The 17,518-nt window shown below is 50.7% G+C and overlaps 1 protein-coding gene and 1 pseudogene across 1 annotated transcript; one reads left to right on the top strand and one right to left on the bottom strand.

The window, feature by feature from the left end:
• Positions 1–13,755: 13,755 nt before the first annotated feature.
• LOC117191414 (spondin-1-like) lies at positions 13,756–14,541 on the top strand. The gene has a single exon (XM_033396288.1). The coding sequence runs from the start codon at positions 13,756–13,758 to the stop codon at positions 14,539–14,541; it is 786 nt and encodes a 261-aa protein (XP_033252179.1).
• On the bottom strand, positions 14,514–17,461 carry LOC117191415 (annotated as a pseudogene).
• Positions 17,462–17,518: the final 57 nt, after the last annotated feature.

Here is a 17,518-nt window from a genome sequence, read left to right on the forward strand (position 1 = left end):
GTAAAACTGGATCCACTCATCTACACATATTCCATTACGTATGGGTGAGGGTATCCCTGTTGGTTGAACGAAATTTCAGCAGTTATTTCCTTGTTTGCCTTTGTGTCGAACGTTTTGGTGTTTCTTAGTGGTTAGTGATAATTTTGAGTATAGCTATTTATTAATGAGAAAGATGAAATTGTCAATTTACGATTATTAAAGCTTGGATATATATTGAAGCATGATGCATTAAATTTAAAATAGAGGGAGGACGCGTGGCGTAAGCCATGGATTAGGCCAGCCGTTACCGTTCCAGCAGAGGGTGGCCAAAATGAACGTTGTGTTTGGTCACAGGTAGGGCGGGCGCGCGAAGTGATAACACCCAAGCTTCACCCACTTGATAGCCGTCTGTTTATGATTTTCTTTGTTGTTGTTAGGTTGTTGTTAGTTTTGATGTCCCGAGAAGTAGTATGTCTCCTTTTTTGTCTACATTTGGCGGGCAAGGGAAACTACCCAGCCCTGGGGTCGACAGCTAGCCGGCATTGCCCTCTGGGAAACAAGCCAAGTGTAACAAATGGCGCCCAATTATTATTTCGAATTCGCATGCATCTGGACTGACGCAGGTTCGGGTGGTATTACAAGAAATGTCACTCGGGCTGGTAAAGGCAGATGCGGGGAATGAAAAAATAAAAATAAATTTAGTGGAGAAGACGACAGCTCGCGAAGTGCAGTTTAGCTGTCCCGGCAGAAGTCGCTGCTGCAGGCTTAAGGTGAGCGTAAAGCTGGTCCTTAATGGCGCGGGGTGATTGATGCTAGGGATGGATAGACGGAGGCAGTTAACGGATATATAAAATATGTGATAGGGACTTACGAATTACAGTTGAACATTTTGTCGCTATTCGATGTCGCAAGTGAACGTAAGTCACTGCCGTTCAACAAAAAAATGGACAGGGAGTTTGCGACGGACACATTGCCTGGTGGACTGTGATATCGAATAAATCTGTGATGGAATGTGATATTGGAATAAGTTAGAGTAAGTCATGTAGGTAAATGTTCATTGTAGTTTCGCACCTGTTTGTTTAAAACAAAGCCGCTTTCGTGTTTTTGAACCTGTTGTCTGTCTGCCGAGAGGTGGTGAGGAGTAGGTGGCCCGGGAGTCGTAAAGACAACCTGTTGTCATGGCAGATCGGTATGATGGATGACAGGAACAAATCACAAGCAAAGTGAGCTCATGCACCGTGAGGCTTCTCGTTTATCGGCCATCGCTTAGAGCGATGACTAGAGTAGATGACAGGCCACACAAAGGTGGTGTTCGTAATTGTAGGATATCCGTAGGGCGACTGTCAAGTGGAGCGCAGAAACTGGAGCGGTTACTGGTCCCGGCTAGTCACGTGTCCCCCTCTTAATGAATCTGGTAAGAAGAAGAAGAACTGTTAGGAATTTTTTTTGTTAGGTTTTGTGTTGTGTTGAATGTGTTTGAAGTTTGAGTGTCTTAGGTGTCGATCGAATATACATGTATGTTATTATTTATTTATTCAAATATTTAATTGCATATATCTCGTTAACGGCGCTAGTTGGCGCAATATTTATATCGGTATTTGTTTATTTATTTATCGGAGTATTTATTGGTCAGAAGCGTGGTGTTATTTATTCTTACTAGTTATTTCTTTGGGTATTTATTTCTTTATTTATATATATTATCTTAGTTTAGGAGTTTCCCTTTTTTTTTTGTAATATTGGTGTTGCTCGGTGCAGATGCCACAAGAAGGGGGTAGTCGACAGTATCATACGCGATCACGCGTAAACAAAACAGTGGACCAGATAGGAGAAGTGTCAGGGGCGATGTTTGATCAAGATCGGGAGGAACTTGGAGCTGTGGGTGGGTTGCCAAGAACACCGGTCCAGGCCAGGTCAGAATGGCCAATGTCCGATCCTACACCCACGCTTGCTTCCGAACTGGCATCAGCAGTCAACGTATCGTTGGCTCAGGCTCATGCGACACACAGGGCAGCGAACACTGACTCGATTAGTCGGGTGTTGCAGGAGGAGTTGCGTAAGGGGTTTATCGAGATGATGCACCAACTCAACGAGGTACTCCAGCCGGTTAGACAGCTGCAGCAGCAGAAGGAACCGCAGCGGGAGGAGGTTCACCACGAGCAGGAGTATCGAGGAGCAATCCCGAAAAGGAAGCCGTCTAGCACGACTGATGCGCCGATTCCGCCACCAAAACCATTTTTGGCTCGCTCGGGCCGAGGTGGTATTGGTCCGGAACCGTCTTCAGGAGTAGGACCGACCGCATCCAGTGAGCAGCATCAACGGGGTGGGCATCAAGCGCGAAATTGGCGAAACCCGATAGCACTCAGACACTCGGGTCAGGGTCGTGGCGAGGGTAGGAGAGCTGGTGGTATTCCTCGAGAAGATCCGCATCCAAATCCCCCGGGTTATAGACCTTGGCCACGGTGGGGCCGAGTCGAAAAATGGGACGTGACGTTCGACGGAGACAGCAACAAAATGACAGTCGAGGATTTTGTGTTCCGAATTGAATTCCTACAAGCCCAATGCCGCTGTCCGTGGGATGAAGTTCTAAAGGGATTTCATCACCTGGTTACAGGAAACGCGCGGGAATGGTACTGGCAGTACATCCGTGATCATGGCGGTGGTGTTTGGCACGAACTAAGGGGCGACTTAATTGCTCGTTTCCGAGGCACGGCGTCCGAGTTCGACCGCATGAGAGAACTGCGAGAAAGAATGCAGCGGTCAAACGAGAGTGTGGAAGACTTTTTCCATGTCATGAGAAAGCTCGCGTCGAGGTTGGAGATGCCACCACCTGAAAAGGAGATGGTAAAAATCGTCAAAAAGGCACTCACAGATGAGATAGCGAGTTTCGTCTACGGCTTACGGGTTTATTCCTTAGACCAACTGCGGGATGAGTGCGTGGAAATAGAGGCACATCTGAAGAGGAAGGCTCGATCTTCGTGGCGAGGAGCACCCAAAGCCACAAACTATGGTCGCGGGCCGAATGCGAACGTCAGCGAGGTCGCGCAGGATCGGTCGATTGGCGATGAAGAGGCAGAGGTCATTGAGGAAGCGCAAGTGACACAGCGTGTTCCACAGAAGTTGATTTGCTGGAACTGCGGGCAGACCGATCATGGCTTTAGGGACTGTATGGCATCGGAGAGGCGAATTTTCTGCTACCGGTGTGGAAAGCCCGATGCATATTGTCCAACCTGTCCGAATTGCGCGGGAAACGTGAAGAGGGGTGCGATCCAAGCAGGCGAATCACGCTCACAGAAGGGGCCTGCGCAGAGAAAGTAGAAGAAAATAAAAATGAATTAGATAGACGTAAATTGCATGCTAGGTTAAGGAACTTATCATATGAAGAGCGCTTAAGAAATTATTTATAAACCAGAAATAGAATATTTTCTGAACTACGAGTGGATGGTATGCGAGCACTGTCGGTGCGGGTGAGAAAGGCGAGATCCCGTTTTAAGCAAAGGCGAGCTATGAGGAGGAAGGTAATTGCTTCAGTAAAGCGTTTGTGCAAGAAAGACCCGAGAGTTTTCGCAGAAATCTCTATAATGGGCGAGTCCGTGCGAGGCCTGTTGGATTCAGGCGCTACACACAGCATGCTAGGGTGTAATGGTCAGGAATTCCTGGAGAAGCTGGGCGTGGAGGCTCGTCGATATTCTTCTATAGTGAAGGTAGCGAATGAGGTAGCGCAATCGTTGGTCGAGTAGAATTACCGGTGAAATACAAGGGAGAGGTAAAAAGATTAACGTTTTTCGTATGCCCTTTCTTAGAACAGGAAATTTACTTGGGGGTAGACTTTTGGCGGGTATTCTCATTGGCTCCTGAGGTGATGGGAGAAGGTCCAGTAGGGGCATCTCACAGATTAGTGGAAGAAGTGCTGGCTGATCAAGTCGCTCACTATGTGGAAGGCCCGGAGAAGGAGATAGTGCAGGAAGAATGGGAGTTGTCAGAGGAGCAAAGGGCAGCATTGGATCAGGTGAAGGCAGAGTTTCTGACTTTCGAAGCCGTAGGCCTGGGGAGGACGTCGAGAGAGACTCACAAAATTCAGTTGGTGGAGAAGGCCGAGCCTGTGAAGGATCGACATTACCCGATGTCGCCAGCGATGCAGGAAGTGGTGTGTGGTGAGGTGGACAAAATGATGGCTTTGGGAGTCATCGAGTACAGTGATAGTCCGTGGAGCAGCCGTACCACCGTGGTGCGAAGGCCGGGCAAAAATCGTTTCTGCCTCGATGCCCGAAAGCTCAACAAAGTAACCATCAAGGACGCTTACCCACTTCCTAGCATCGAGGGGATTTTGTCGCGTCTCGATCAGACGATATATATCTCCAGCGTCGACTTAAAATTCGCTTTTTGGCAAATCGAGCTGGACGAGCAGAGTCGACCATATACGGCGTTCACGGTGCCGGGACGGCCTCTGTACCAGTTCCGTATGATGCCCTTTGGCCTCTGCAACGCCGCACAACGCCTATGTAGACTGGTCGATAAGGTGATTCCGGTTGAGATGCGTTCAAACGTCTATGCCTATCTCGACGACTTGCTGATTATAGCTGAGGACTTCCAAACGCACGTGAAGATTCTGCGACAGGTTGCCGAGCGTCTACGAGAAGCAAATTTAACGATAGGGCTGAGCAAATCTAATTTTTGCTATAAAAACATTAAATACCTGGGATTTATAGTGGGAGGAGGAGCGCTGAAGATGGATCCGGATCGTGTGTCGGCCATTTTGCGCATTCCCGAGCCGCGATCTGTTCGAGAATTGCGTAGTTTCCTGGGAACTGCGGGCTGGTACCGGCGCTTTATGAAAAACTATGCTGAGATGGACGGTCCGCTCACAGACGCCCTGAAAAAGTCGGGAAATGGAAAGTTTAAATTGACGGAGGGGGCAAAACGAGCCATGGGGGAGCTAAAAGCTGCACTCACCTCGGCACCAGTCCTGGTACACGCGGATTTCAAGCGGCACTTCTACGTACAGTGCGACGCCTCACATTATGGAGTAGGAGCCGTACTCTTCCAAAGGGATGACGAGCAGAACGAGAGGCCCATAGCGTTTTTCTCTGCCAAACTGAATTGCCACCAAAAAACTACTCGGTGACAGAGAAAGAGTGTCTGGCAGCCCTCATGGCGATCCTTAAGTTCCGTCCGTACGTAGAGCTTATGCCGTTTACAGTCATAACTGACCACGCCAGTCTCATGGTGTTACGCCTGTCGCCTCGTGAACCGAGTTCCTAATAGCCAGTTCTATCTCCGGCAGATGCACATCCCAGTCCCGGTGATCGTCTTCCAGATACGCCCGAATCGCGCTGAGTACTGTGCGATTCACGCGTTCGGCTGCGTTACTCTGCGGAGAATACACTGGCGTCCTCATATGAGTGACTCCGAATGCATCGGTCATCTCCTTAAAAGTTTTCGAGACGAACTGAGCCCCATTGTCCGAGTGAATCATCTCCGGCACTCCAAACTTGTAAAACACCTCGTGAACGAGGAATCTTACAACTTCCTTTGCTGTGGCCTTGGTCATGGTCTTTAGGAATGTGAACTTAGAGAACTGGTCAACTACAATAAATATCCACGCCTGACCGTTCTTTGACCGCGGATATTTGCCCAAAAAATCAATATAAAGTTTTTGGAACGGGCGCTCAGTGACCACTTCTTGCCCCATCCCGACCTGCATCCGATAATTCGGCGCTTTCGACTCCTTGCACACGGTGCACCGTCGGATATAATCCCGCACCTCTATCGCCATGTTCGGCCAGTAAAACTGCCTACGCAATAAGTGCAAGGTTTTCGCGATTCCTCCGTGCGCTGTCTTCTCTTCCGAATGTGCTTTGTCTATCAACGCGGCCGTCAGCGAACTCGGAACCCACAATTTCCAGACGGCGCCCTCCAGTTGATCATCCAATCGTTCAAAGCGCATGCGCTTGAATATCATGCCGTCAACAATCTGGAGATCAGGTAAGCGGTCTTGGTTCTCTGTTATTTCCTTCCTTAACTCCTGATATTCTCCAGATTCAAACTCCACCGTTTCAAAACCCAGGATACTACTCGGATCCACTTCCAGCTCTTCAATACTGCGTGACAATGTATCTGCCACTACATTGTCCGCTCCTTTCCGGTGTTCTATGCCGAAATCGAAGGCCTGCAGTTGAAGGGACCAACGAGCTAAGCGACCATCCAGGTTCTTCATGGTCATGCTACAAGCTGGCAAAGCGACTGCGGTCAATCGGCGAGCATGACATATCGCTGCTGGAGGGTCAGGACAAGCGACAACTCATCCAAGAGAGGATTCGCGCTAGTTTACATCAGGCATACGAGCGTAGTAGGGTAAGATACAACCAGCGAGCTCGGGTGTTTTACGCGAGGCCGGGACAAGAGGTATTCCGCCGAAATTTTGTCCTTAGTGACTTCGAAAAAGGCTTTAATGCCAAGTTCGCGCGCAAATTCATCCGATGCCGGGTAGTGAAGCCAGTAGGAGAGAACGCGTATGCTCTGGAGGACCTTAACGGCCGTCCCATAGGAGTGTACCACGCCAAAGACCTGAGAATGTAGTGAGGTGTGGGTGTGGCCTACGTTTGGCGCGGCAGAAGAATGCAGGGCACGCCGGCGTGTGCTCAATAGTGTTCCGGAATCCGGTGGGCATGCCCACGCGTATGTTGTCCCTCCTGGGACTGACGACATACTCGTGGTGGTGTTCCAGTCCCACCTGAACGATAGGTGGCCAGGGCTGAGGGCGACGCGCCATCTAGCGGAAGTCCAGGGAGGCTCGATGGTGTATGGGGACATCGGGGGGAGCTGGAGCCGTCACTGGGGAAATTGGAAATTTTGTGCTTAAAACAGAAAGTTTGAAGTGAGTACAGAAAAGGCGGGCGATAAAATAGGTTCTAATGCAGAAAATTTTACAAACAGCCGGCAAGGAATATAGCCACCAGAACCGGGCCAGAAGGTTTCCTGGAGAGGGACACTGGAGTTCGAGAAAGTCGACTGCAGAGAAGAAGACTGCCCAACGGAACCTGAGTGAGTTCGTTCCAGTTGCGCGTGTGTGAGCCAAGTAGCGCGGGACGTGTGAAGGGGGAGGGTGAAAGAGAACGATTTAGCTGCCAGGGCGATTCTAGCCACACCGCACGATCGTTGCATCGCCTTCCAGTGCGTGCCACACGTTTGGTCTCATTCACCAAGTAACAACCCCGAAACCCTATTCACACACACACACACGCGCACACGTATACACGGACCTATATAAATTTAGGGCTGACCGGCCACGGCCAGCGATCGCCCACGTCGTTTGAACTTAAAGAAAAAAAACATAATCCGCACTCCAAACACCGTTCCACATTAAATGTTATTTTGTTCCGTGTGTTGTCCTTTATTTGGTAATTAGTATTAGCTTAAACCGTTTAACAAAAAATCTTGGCCACTGAAAAAAAAATATGTAAAAACACCAACACCTTTCACGAACCTAAATCTGCGATCAGCTGTTCAGTGCCAGAAGATTAACCCTTAGTGGGTGACGCGGGGGTCCCATCAGTCCACCGTATTTGGTCGAGCGATTTGTGGAAAAATATTGTTTATTGTTTATGTCCCGGGGACCCTTAACAAGAGCTCTTGGTAGGTTAAGTCTCCGTAGGGGCCCGAGTTAAATTAACTCCCGTAAAACTGGATCCACTCATCTACACATATTCCATTACGTATGGGTGAGGGTATCTCTGTTGGTTGAACGAAATTTCAGCAGTTATTTCCTTGTTTGCCTTTGTGTCGAACGTTTTGGTGTTTCTTAGTGGTTAGTGATAATTTTGAGTATAGCTATTTATTAATGAGAAAGATGAAATTGTCAATTTACGATTATTAAAGCTTGGATATATATTGAAGCATGATGCATTAAATTTAAAATAGAGGGAGGACGCGTGGCGTAAGCCATGGATTAGGCCAGCCGTTACCGTTCCAGCAGAGGGTGGCCAAAATGAACGTTGTGTTTGGTCACAGGTAGGGCGGGCGCGCGAAGTGATAACACCCAAGCTTCACCCACTTGATAGCCGTCTGTTTATGATTTTCTTTGTTGTTGTTAGGTTGTTGTTAGTTTTGATGTCCCGAGAAGTAGTATGTTTCCTTTTTTGTCTACATTTGGCGGGCAAGGGGAACTACCCAGCCCTGGGGTCGACAGCTAGCCGGCATTGCCCTCTGGGAAACAAGCCAAGTGTAACACTTTGGCACTTTCGTCAGCGGGGATAGTTGGTTTCGTTATCCCTAGCAGGGTCACACCCTTCAATGAGCGCCACCTTTTGAGTTCGCTCCCTTTTCATATTCAGGGTCCCGCTCTTCTTCTCGCTCTCGTCCCACCCAACTACCGTTTTCTATTCACTCATGACTCTTTTCAAATTTTCATTTTATATCCATTATATTTTCTTATTTATCTTCTTGAACATTATTAATTAATAATCTAGGTTTATAAAAAGGAAACAAATACTAACAAAAAAATACTAACAAAAAAAACACAAACGTGTCTCCAGTCGGTGTTCCGCTGGATTCCTTGGTGCCGGTGCTCCGCTGACGGTTCTCGCACCAGGTTTTCGGCCTGGCCAGTACCGGGCTGCTGCTGCCGATGTCCGCCGCTTCCGCTGATGTTGATGCCTGCCGCTGATGTCTTGGTGGGATCGTCATCTCCACGATCACCAATTTTGCGGCCTCCACTATTCTCCACCGGAAAACCTCCCTTTTTTTCTTCCTCGCCCCGTTTCCTTTTCTCCCACGCAACTCTGCCACTGCTTCCTAGGTTCCACTATAGATGCCGCTGTCTCTTTCTTCTCCAGCCCTGATACCTATCGGCTCTCTCCAAAACCGCCCATAACACCACACTACCGTTTCCAGGATTACTCCGCCGAAACGGGAGTGCCAAGCAGGCGGGCTTTTTCAATTAAGGGGCCCCAAACGTAGGCCATCGCCCACACCCTGAGATTGAGAGTCTCTGGCTCCATCGACTGAGATGCCTGGGCTACTGCTTCAGATCCTTTGCGTGAAACACCCCAATACGTGAGCCTTGCAACGTCTCCAGCTCGTACAGACTGTTGCCCATACTCCGGATCACTCGGCACTTGACGTATTTTGGGCTGAACTTCGCGTTGATGTTGTCTTTAAATTTGCTCAACACGAAATTCCGCTTGTATATCTCCTGACCCGGTGAGTACCTAATTTTTCGAGCTTTTCGATTATACCTGTTCTTCGCTCTGTTGTAGGCTTCATGAGAGTTTCCTCGGACCTCATTTCGGACTATTTCCATCTTGTCACTCCTCGCCAAGGGGGACATTTGTGCATCATTTACGGCGCCCAGTCTGCGTGCCAATTTATAATCTCGGTCGCGAGTAAACATGTGCTGCCCAAACAACACAAAGTATGGCGACGTCCCGATACCCGTGTGTATAACGCTCCTAGCCACAAACTGGATCTCCGTCAGCTTCTCGTCCCAGCGCGTGTGATCCTCACTAGCGTATGTCCTTATTGCTGCCAGTACAGTCTGGTTCACTCGTTCGGCCGCGTTCGCCTGCGGTGCATAGTTCCCCGACTTCAGGTGCGTTATGCTTCTCCTATCCAGGAATTGAGAGAATTTAGCTGCTTTCCATTATCGGTATGCACTATTTCAGGCACGCCAAACTGCGCGAGACCTCGGCGTGCAAGAATCGGATCACGGCCGAAGACGTCGCCTTAGGCAAAGCCATCAACCAGACATATCTGGACATGTGATCGAGGACTATTAGTATGACTACATTGCCACTTCGAGTCCTCGGATATGGACCCAGGAAATCCAGGTACAGTTTTTGAATCGTCCTCTCGGTTCTGGTTTCGGCCCCCATGAGTGGACGGTGAACCTGTGTTGAATGGTTTGTTTCTTTGCAGGTGTCACAATCAGCCAAATATGCCTTCACCTGCACGGTCATCCGGGGCCAATAATAGAACTGTCCCAGCCGTCCCAGTGTCCTCGCGATTCCTCCATGCATTGCCACATCGCTGTCGTGAGCCTGTTGGATCAGTGTGCTCGTCAGGGCTTCCAGGATCCATAGCTTCCACGAAAACTCCTCTAATTCCGGCCGGCCAAATTGTGTGCGCTTAAACAGCAGTCCTTCCTCCACCTTCAGGTCTGGGAACTCATCCTCATCGCTCTGGACCGACTCGATTTTTCTTCGGTATTCTTCATCCTCGAAGGCTGTGGTGTCGAACTCCAGGAAGTCGATAGCGTCAACGTCAAAGGGACGTGACAGCATATCGCGACGATATTTTCCTTTCCTTTGCGATGCTCGATTTCGAAGTCATAAGCCTGGAGAGCAAACGCTGGTAAGTGCTTTTTTGAGCTCCTCGAACGATTTTCCTGCCTCCTCCGTCAGCTTAAATTGCCCTTTTCCTTTCAGACAGTCTGTCAGAGGAGCCGAGAGTGCCGAGAAATTTCGCCGATACCAGCCAGCTGTCCCCAAAAATCTCCGGATTTGTCTCACGTTCCTTGGCATTGGTATTTGGGTGATCGCCTGTACTTTCTCCGGATCTGTCCTAAGTGCGCCGTCGCCTACGATGTAACCTAAATACTTTAAATATTTATAGCCGAATTTCGATTTTTTTCTTCCAATTGTCAAGTTTGCCTCCTTGAGACACTTGGCCACTTCCTCTAACAGGTGTATATGCTCCGCAAACCTCCGGGAAATAACTAGTAGATCGTCTAAGTATACAAAGACATGGCTTCAGAGTCGTTGTGGAAGTACTCGATCCATCAACCGACACAGCCGTTGGGCTGCATTGCACAACCCGAAGGGCATCGATTTAAATTGATAGAGTGGTCTGCCCGGCACCGTGAATGCTGTGTACGGCCGACTTTCAGGCTCCAGCTCTATCTGCCAAAATGCGTGCTTTAAATCGATGCTGCTGATGTACACCGTATCCTCTACGCGGCTCAGAATTGACTCGATGCTCTGCAGCGGGTAAGCATCCTTTACGGGTAATTTGTTTAGTTTCCGCGCATCCAGACACAATCGGTTTTTTCCCGGCTTCCGTACCAGCGTCACGCGGTTGCTCCACGGGCTCTCGCTGGTTTCGATGACTCCGAGACGCAACATTTCGTCCACCTCGGCAAACAACAGCTCTTGCACCGCGGGAGATATCGGGTAGAATCGCTCCTTTACGGGTACGGCTCCCTCGATTAATTGAATTTCGTGCCTTTCGAGCGTCGTTCTTCCCAAACCATGTGTGTCGAATGCCCTGAAGTTGTTCTTCACCTGGTCCAGACGTGTCTGCTGCGTGTGCGTCAACTCGTGCGGTTCCGTTGGTCTACTCCTAGTCAGCACCTCAGCATCAATTTCGGCTAATTCCTTGTGTCGTTCTAAGTCTACTATATGCGGAGCCAGACCAAACTTCCGCCAGAAATCGACCCCTAGGTACAGCGGTTGTTTCAGCGAGGGACACAGGAACAACTCCATAGTCTGCTTCTGGCCTCCATACGTCATTACCGTCGACACATGTCCCAGTATTTTATGAGGAGTGCCGCCCGCTGTTTGTACTGAGAATTTCTTTATGTCTTGAAGTTTCAGCTCCAATTCTCCTATCAGTTCCAGGCCGCCTTTCCCCAGAATGCTCACCGATGCCCCTGTATCCAGTAGTCCCATCAGCGTCCTCGGGCCCAATTTCACTCGTGCGAATGGCCTGTCATCCTGACGAATTGCCGAGTGGACTGCAGCACACACCTGGAGCCGCCTCCTCTTGCGCCCCTGAAACCTGTCCCGAGCCCGCTGTGCTCTGACTGCTCCCGTTCGGATACTCTCATCGACTTCGTCCCCCATTATCCGATTCCTGGCCTGTTCGTACTGCCGCTGTCTTTCCTTTATCGGCTTGCGCTCGGACCATCTAGCTTCGGGTAATACCGCTTGGTTAACCTTATATATGGTAGTGTAAATATTCTTATTGCTACTTCTTTCCTTAGGGGTATCTAATTTAACGTTGGGGGCCTATCTATTGGCTGCTTCGCGGCGACGTGGAACTCGACTCCTCCAATTGTGTCGTGCTCCTTTTCGCGTTTCCCGGCCGACCTTTAGGGCATTTAGGGAGGATGACCCCGGCCAGCCCGCACTTGTAGCAGAACAGGTTACGCACGGCCGACTCACACTCAAAATAGGTGTGACCCGGCTGAGCGCAATGCCAGCACTTCAGCTGGGTGCGGTCGCCTCCGGATTCCCTTGTCCTATGGACAGCATCCAATGCCTCGGTCTGTTCCTCCGGGTCGTGAGTGTTCGCATCCAATTCATGTACTTTGTGATCTTCCCTGCGCCTACTACCCCCATGGTCTGGACCGCTCCTTGTCCATCGCGTCGCCAGCAGTTTCTCGGCGTCCGCACACTCTTCTCGCAGCTTCTGTAGATTTGGTATCTGCATTGGATAAATCACCCTCGAAATTGCATCCCTAATATTGATCTTTATGATCTTTATTAGATCATAATCCGAGAACGGATTCAGCAATCTCGACCTTAACACCAACATCTCCTGGATGTACTGGTCCGCCGACTCCCCGTGGCGTTGTCGGCGTTCCCTGAGCTCTTGCTCTCGCTCGAACTCTGTCCGACGAACTTGAAACTGCTGCTGGAGACCATATCTCAGATTCGGCCAGTCCGGCATTCCTACCGTCCGAACATGCATCCAGTACCAATCCCTTGCGTGGCCACTGACCAATGTGTGAAAGGCTTTCAACACCTCCGCCCACGGTACCTGATACGACGTCTGTAGATGCTCCACCCGGAATATGAATTCCGCCACAGGCATCCCCTTTGCACTTGCTCCTGCCTAGCCTCTCCGAAACTCGGTCGATTCCTGTTAGGGTTTGCTCCTGCGCCCATCCCGTTGAACAGCCACTCCTCCACGGGTCTCTGATCGGCTTGGGCCCTCTGATCGGCCTCCAATGTTCGGTTGTTCACGAACAAGTGCGTTGGATGTGCTTGCTGGTTCGCGGGTGCTTCCTGTTGACCTCCTCCCAGACTGGTTGCATTTGATCCCCGATTCCTTCCATTCGCATCACTCGCCGTTCGCTCCGCTTTTAACGAACCCACCACAGCGTTGATCTCTCGCATGAACTCTAGCATGTCCGCTTGCATTGACGATCTCAGCGCTTCCATTTGCTGCCCGAGCGACGCTCGGTAAGTCTCCTGTGCTTGGGCTAAGGCTGCGTTCACGGCTGAGCTTAACTCGGACGGTAACACCAGGTCCTTACGGGTTCGCTGTTGACCTCCTACCGCTCCGACCTCTGGGTCCTCCTGGTACAACCCCGCATGTACGTTTTCCGCCACTTGCGACGACCCTTCCGGCCTACTGCCGGCTTTACCGTCCTGGAACCGAGTCGTCGGCATGTTGTACGGCTGGTACCTGCGCTGTGTCTCTGGGCTTTGTCTTTCCCGAGCCTTTAAAAATCTCCGGGTCACTCATCAACCAATTTTCCTAACGTACTCCTTTCCATCGTCTATTCCCTATTTACTTAACTATCTTGGTAATACATTAATTGGATTGTTTATTATCTGACTACCCTACTCCACTAAACACCTAGTTCCTGGCTACGTAATCCTCAAAACCTTCAATCGTAACAAGAAAACAAATAAATAAATAGTGCAATAAATAAATAAGCCAGGGGGGGGGGGGTTGGTGTTGGTGTTGGACACAAACGTGTCTCCAGTCGGTGTTCCGCTGGATTCCTTGGTGCCGGTGCTCCGCTGACGGTTCTCGCACCAGGTTTTCGGCATGACCAGTACCTCTGCCAGCTGCGGAATCGGAATCACCATGCAGACTCGCACCTTTGTCAACCATCTGGGTCGCAAGCGCTGTCCGCACATCACCATCGTGGAGAAGAACAAGTGCATGCGGCCATACTGCACCTACGAGCAAGTGGAGCTGCCCGATCCGACTTGTCCCACCACACAGTGGAGTGATTGGAGCCCGTGCTCAGCCACCTGTGGTCGCGGCGTGACCATCCGCTCCCGTCTCTTGTTGCTGGAGAACGGACCCGAGAAGGAGAACTGCACGCAGCGAATGGAGCTGCATCAACAGAAGGAGTGTGTTAACCCGCAGGACTGCCACATCAATATGGAGCTGGCCAAGGACATTTGCGTTCAACAGCCGGACTCTGGTCCTTGCCGCGGCAGCTACCAGCGCTACGCCTTCAATCCGCACACCCATCGCTGCGATGCGTTCAGCTACGGCGGTTGCCGTGGAAACCGGAACAACTTCCTTACGGAGAACGACTGTCTGCACACCTGCAGCATGACAGGCTCCGCCTCGAGCACAGCTCACCAGGATGGCAATCTACCCAAAGGCTGCATCATGTCCGAGTGGGAAAATTGGTCGGCCTGTAGCGTCAGCTGCGGCCTCGGCTTCTCCGAGGCCCATCGCTTTGTCATAAGCGAGCCGAAGCATGGCGGCCAGTCCTGTCCCAAGCGTTTGGTCAAACATCGTCGCCAATTACTCAATATACGTCTCCACAGAGATTCAAATAAACACAATTACATATTTTCACCTATTTTCTATTGATCATCTTAAATACATATATCACACCACACAGTAACGCATGAGATACTGACGGGCCTTCCAGGAGTTGCCATTGGCGCGGTAGATGAGATGCAAGTTGAAGGCCGTCTCGTGCTGAAGTCCCAGAGTGTCCTCATACTCGGCAATCAGTGGATGATGCACGGCCAAGGCCTTTTCGTAGAACTCGACTGCGAGGTGGAGTATATTGGCCTGATGGTAGATGCTTCCGATATTGTAGAAGATTTCCAGCTGGGCAGCGCACTTGCAGAAATCATCGCCAGCAGACCGGAGTTCTTTGTACCGCTCGGCAAAGGCCACCGCTTGAGCTACGGCTGCCGACTTCCGGAGCACCTTCTTCTGCAGGGCCAACTGATTGAAGACGACGGCTATGGAAAGCGCTACCAGGGGATCCGGATTCTCGCGTAGCATGGGCACGTACACGTTGAGGGCGTACTTGAATGAACTGCAGTTGAGATGGTAGTGGCCCAGGAAGAGACGCATCTGTTGGTCGACAAGGGGCTGGCGATGCAGGAGACGCCTTATGTAGCGGCAGTACCGCATGTCCTCCCCTTCTGGACGAGCAGGGAGAGCAGGTTCCACAAGTTTATCTGGTCAGTATCATAATCCTTTCAATCTCGTAATGGTAATACGTGAACCTCTTTGTGGTGACCATTGCAAAGCAGAGCTTCTCAGCGGCACTGCTCATGCCATGTGTGTGGGCCGTGCGCATCAGGTCCAGAAACAGATCATACTCATCCTTGATGGTCAGATCGGAGGCCTCTGATGCGGCACTCTTGCCGGGATCCTAAAGATCATTCAATTGAATGGAATTCTTTCGGAATCGAACAAGTAAGTATTTTTGCCTGCAGCTCCGGCTCTGTTGATCCCGTTGCCCCAGCTGCCAGACTTCGCATCTGCATAATGGCCTTTAAGCTCTCGGCGTTGTAGGTACTTCCGCCGTTGGCCGCCGCTATCATTTCCTCGCGATTTTTCAGCTTGATGGAATGTCTACTGAGCGAAACATATCCCACGTCCAGAAACTCTTCGATGCGCCCGATTTGCTTCAACATTACGCATCTTTCGTAGAGCAGGCGAGCAATCAAGGGCTGGCCCTCGACCTCGCCAGACTGCTCCAAGGCCTCGACGGCCTCCTCATGCCGGCCCTGCTGTTTCAGAAGTGCGGACAGCGTGAACTTGGCATCGTAGCAAACGGGGGCTAGATGGACCACTCTCTGGTAGCATTGGATGGCCTCATTGGTGCGATTTAGCTGGCGAAGACACTCCGCCTGCTGCAGCCAGACGAAGGCGGGACAGTCGAAGGTGTCGCCATCGGTGATGGGACTCATAAGGGCTATGGCCTCGGCATACTTGTGCTCCTGCATCAGGGCTTCCGTGATGTCCATGTACAGTTCCACGCGGCCCACGAACAGGATGTGCTCCTGTACATTCTGGATGAGGTATCCCAAGAGGTGGTGGGCCCGCAGATGGATCAGACTCACACATAGCTTGGCCCTCAGCTCGGGCGCGTAGTCGTCGGGTATGACGCAAAAGTAAATCATCTCCAGGCTCTCCTCCTGATCGTCTTCCAGCTCAAAGTTTGTTCGCTCTCTGAGGCAACTGAGCACCTTGGAGTATCGCTTGTTGATAATCAACAGTTCGAGATACATGTTGAGATCCTCCAGGCTGAAGCGGGCTTCGCATCCACTGTACGCCCCCTCCATGGCCTCGAGAGCTATCGCATGCTTCTCGAGGACGTGAAAGAAACGAGCCACATTCTTCGCCGTGCTAAGGCACGTGCTCCACTCCTCTGGCGGCATCAGGGGCAGCATCTTGAGGTACGTGAACATGGCCGCATTCGTCTCGCCCATTTTCTCCAGCAGCTGGGCTTTTCGGAGCCTTAACAAGTAACCTTTTGGAAGCACTTTGATGGCCTTTGTAAAAATAAGACGGGCACGAGCCATGTTGCCCTGCTGCACCAGCAAATCAGAGACTCTTATCCACATGTCGCGATCCTGAGGGTTCAAGTGTGCCGCGAGAGTGGAGAAGTGCAGGAACTTGACCTCGTCGCGATTTTCATAGATCTCGGCCAACGTGTAGAACGGCTCACTGGCCAGCGGGTTCTGGCGGATGATCTCCATGCAAATCCGTTCGGCTGTCTCATACCGACCGTACGCGAAGCTCAGGTTCGCCTTGCCCATCAATCCTTGCAGAGCGGGGCTCAGCTGGCTCTTGCGCCCCAGATTTCCGCCACCGCCGGAGCGAGCACCTTCCTGCTGCTGTCCCACCGGCGGTTTTCGTTGCGCAGACACTGTGGGTTGTTCCTCTGCTTCCTCCTCTCCATTATTTTCATCATCTTCGTCGCTGGGCTCGAGCTTTGTGCAGAAGTCTGGGAATTCTAGGCACTGGACTCCCTGCAAATAGCGCTTGATTAGCGCTCCTTCCTCCTCGTAGTCGTAGTTCTGGTCACTGTCTTCGGCCTCCCCTGTAGCCATGTCTATGATGTCCACAATCCTGAGGGGCTGCGTCTCCTCGAACTGCTCCAACTCATCGTCCGGCACATCGTTGGTCTCAATTTCCTCAATTAAACGTTGGAGTCGGCCTGGTCCATTGTAAACATTACACACCAGCAAACTTAACCCCCTTAAACCCCCTCAAATTAAACAGGTGAACAGCGTGAGTTACGCCGCAGAAAATAATACTGAACTTTCTCTATCTGTTTTTTTTCTCCGTCCTTTCTCTATACATAAAAAAGGGCAACGATATTTTTTACCAGAACAGCGCTAAAGTTCTTCAAGTTTCTTAATATTCTTGGAGTGCATTTAATACCCAATGGTCTACAATGGGTTAAGTTAATCAACAGGAGATCAAACAAACGGCCCTCGATACTATCGACTGGGTAATCGTTAGAGCTAAAGCTGCGCATCTCTAAGATATTCGCAAGATGTATGACCTGGAGAGGGAGAGCGGAGCAAGTGCGCAA

This window comes from Drosophila miranda (assembly GCF_003369915.1).
Source record: "Drosophila miranda strain MSH22 chromosome Y unlocalized genomic scaffold, D.miranda_PacBio2.1 Contig_Y1_pilon, whole genome shotgun sequence".
Classification (NCBI taxonomy): Eukaryota; Metazoa; Arthropoda; class Insecta; order Diptera; family Drosophilidae; genus Drosophila; species Drosophila miranda.

Bases quoted from the DNA above. Each gene is read 5' to 3' on its own strand.
- LOC117191414 (XM_033396288.1), top strand. From the start codon at position 13,756: ATGACCAGTACCTCTGCCAGCTGCGGAATCGGAATCACCATGCAGACT.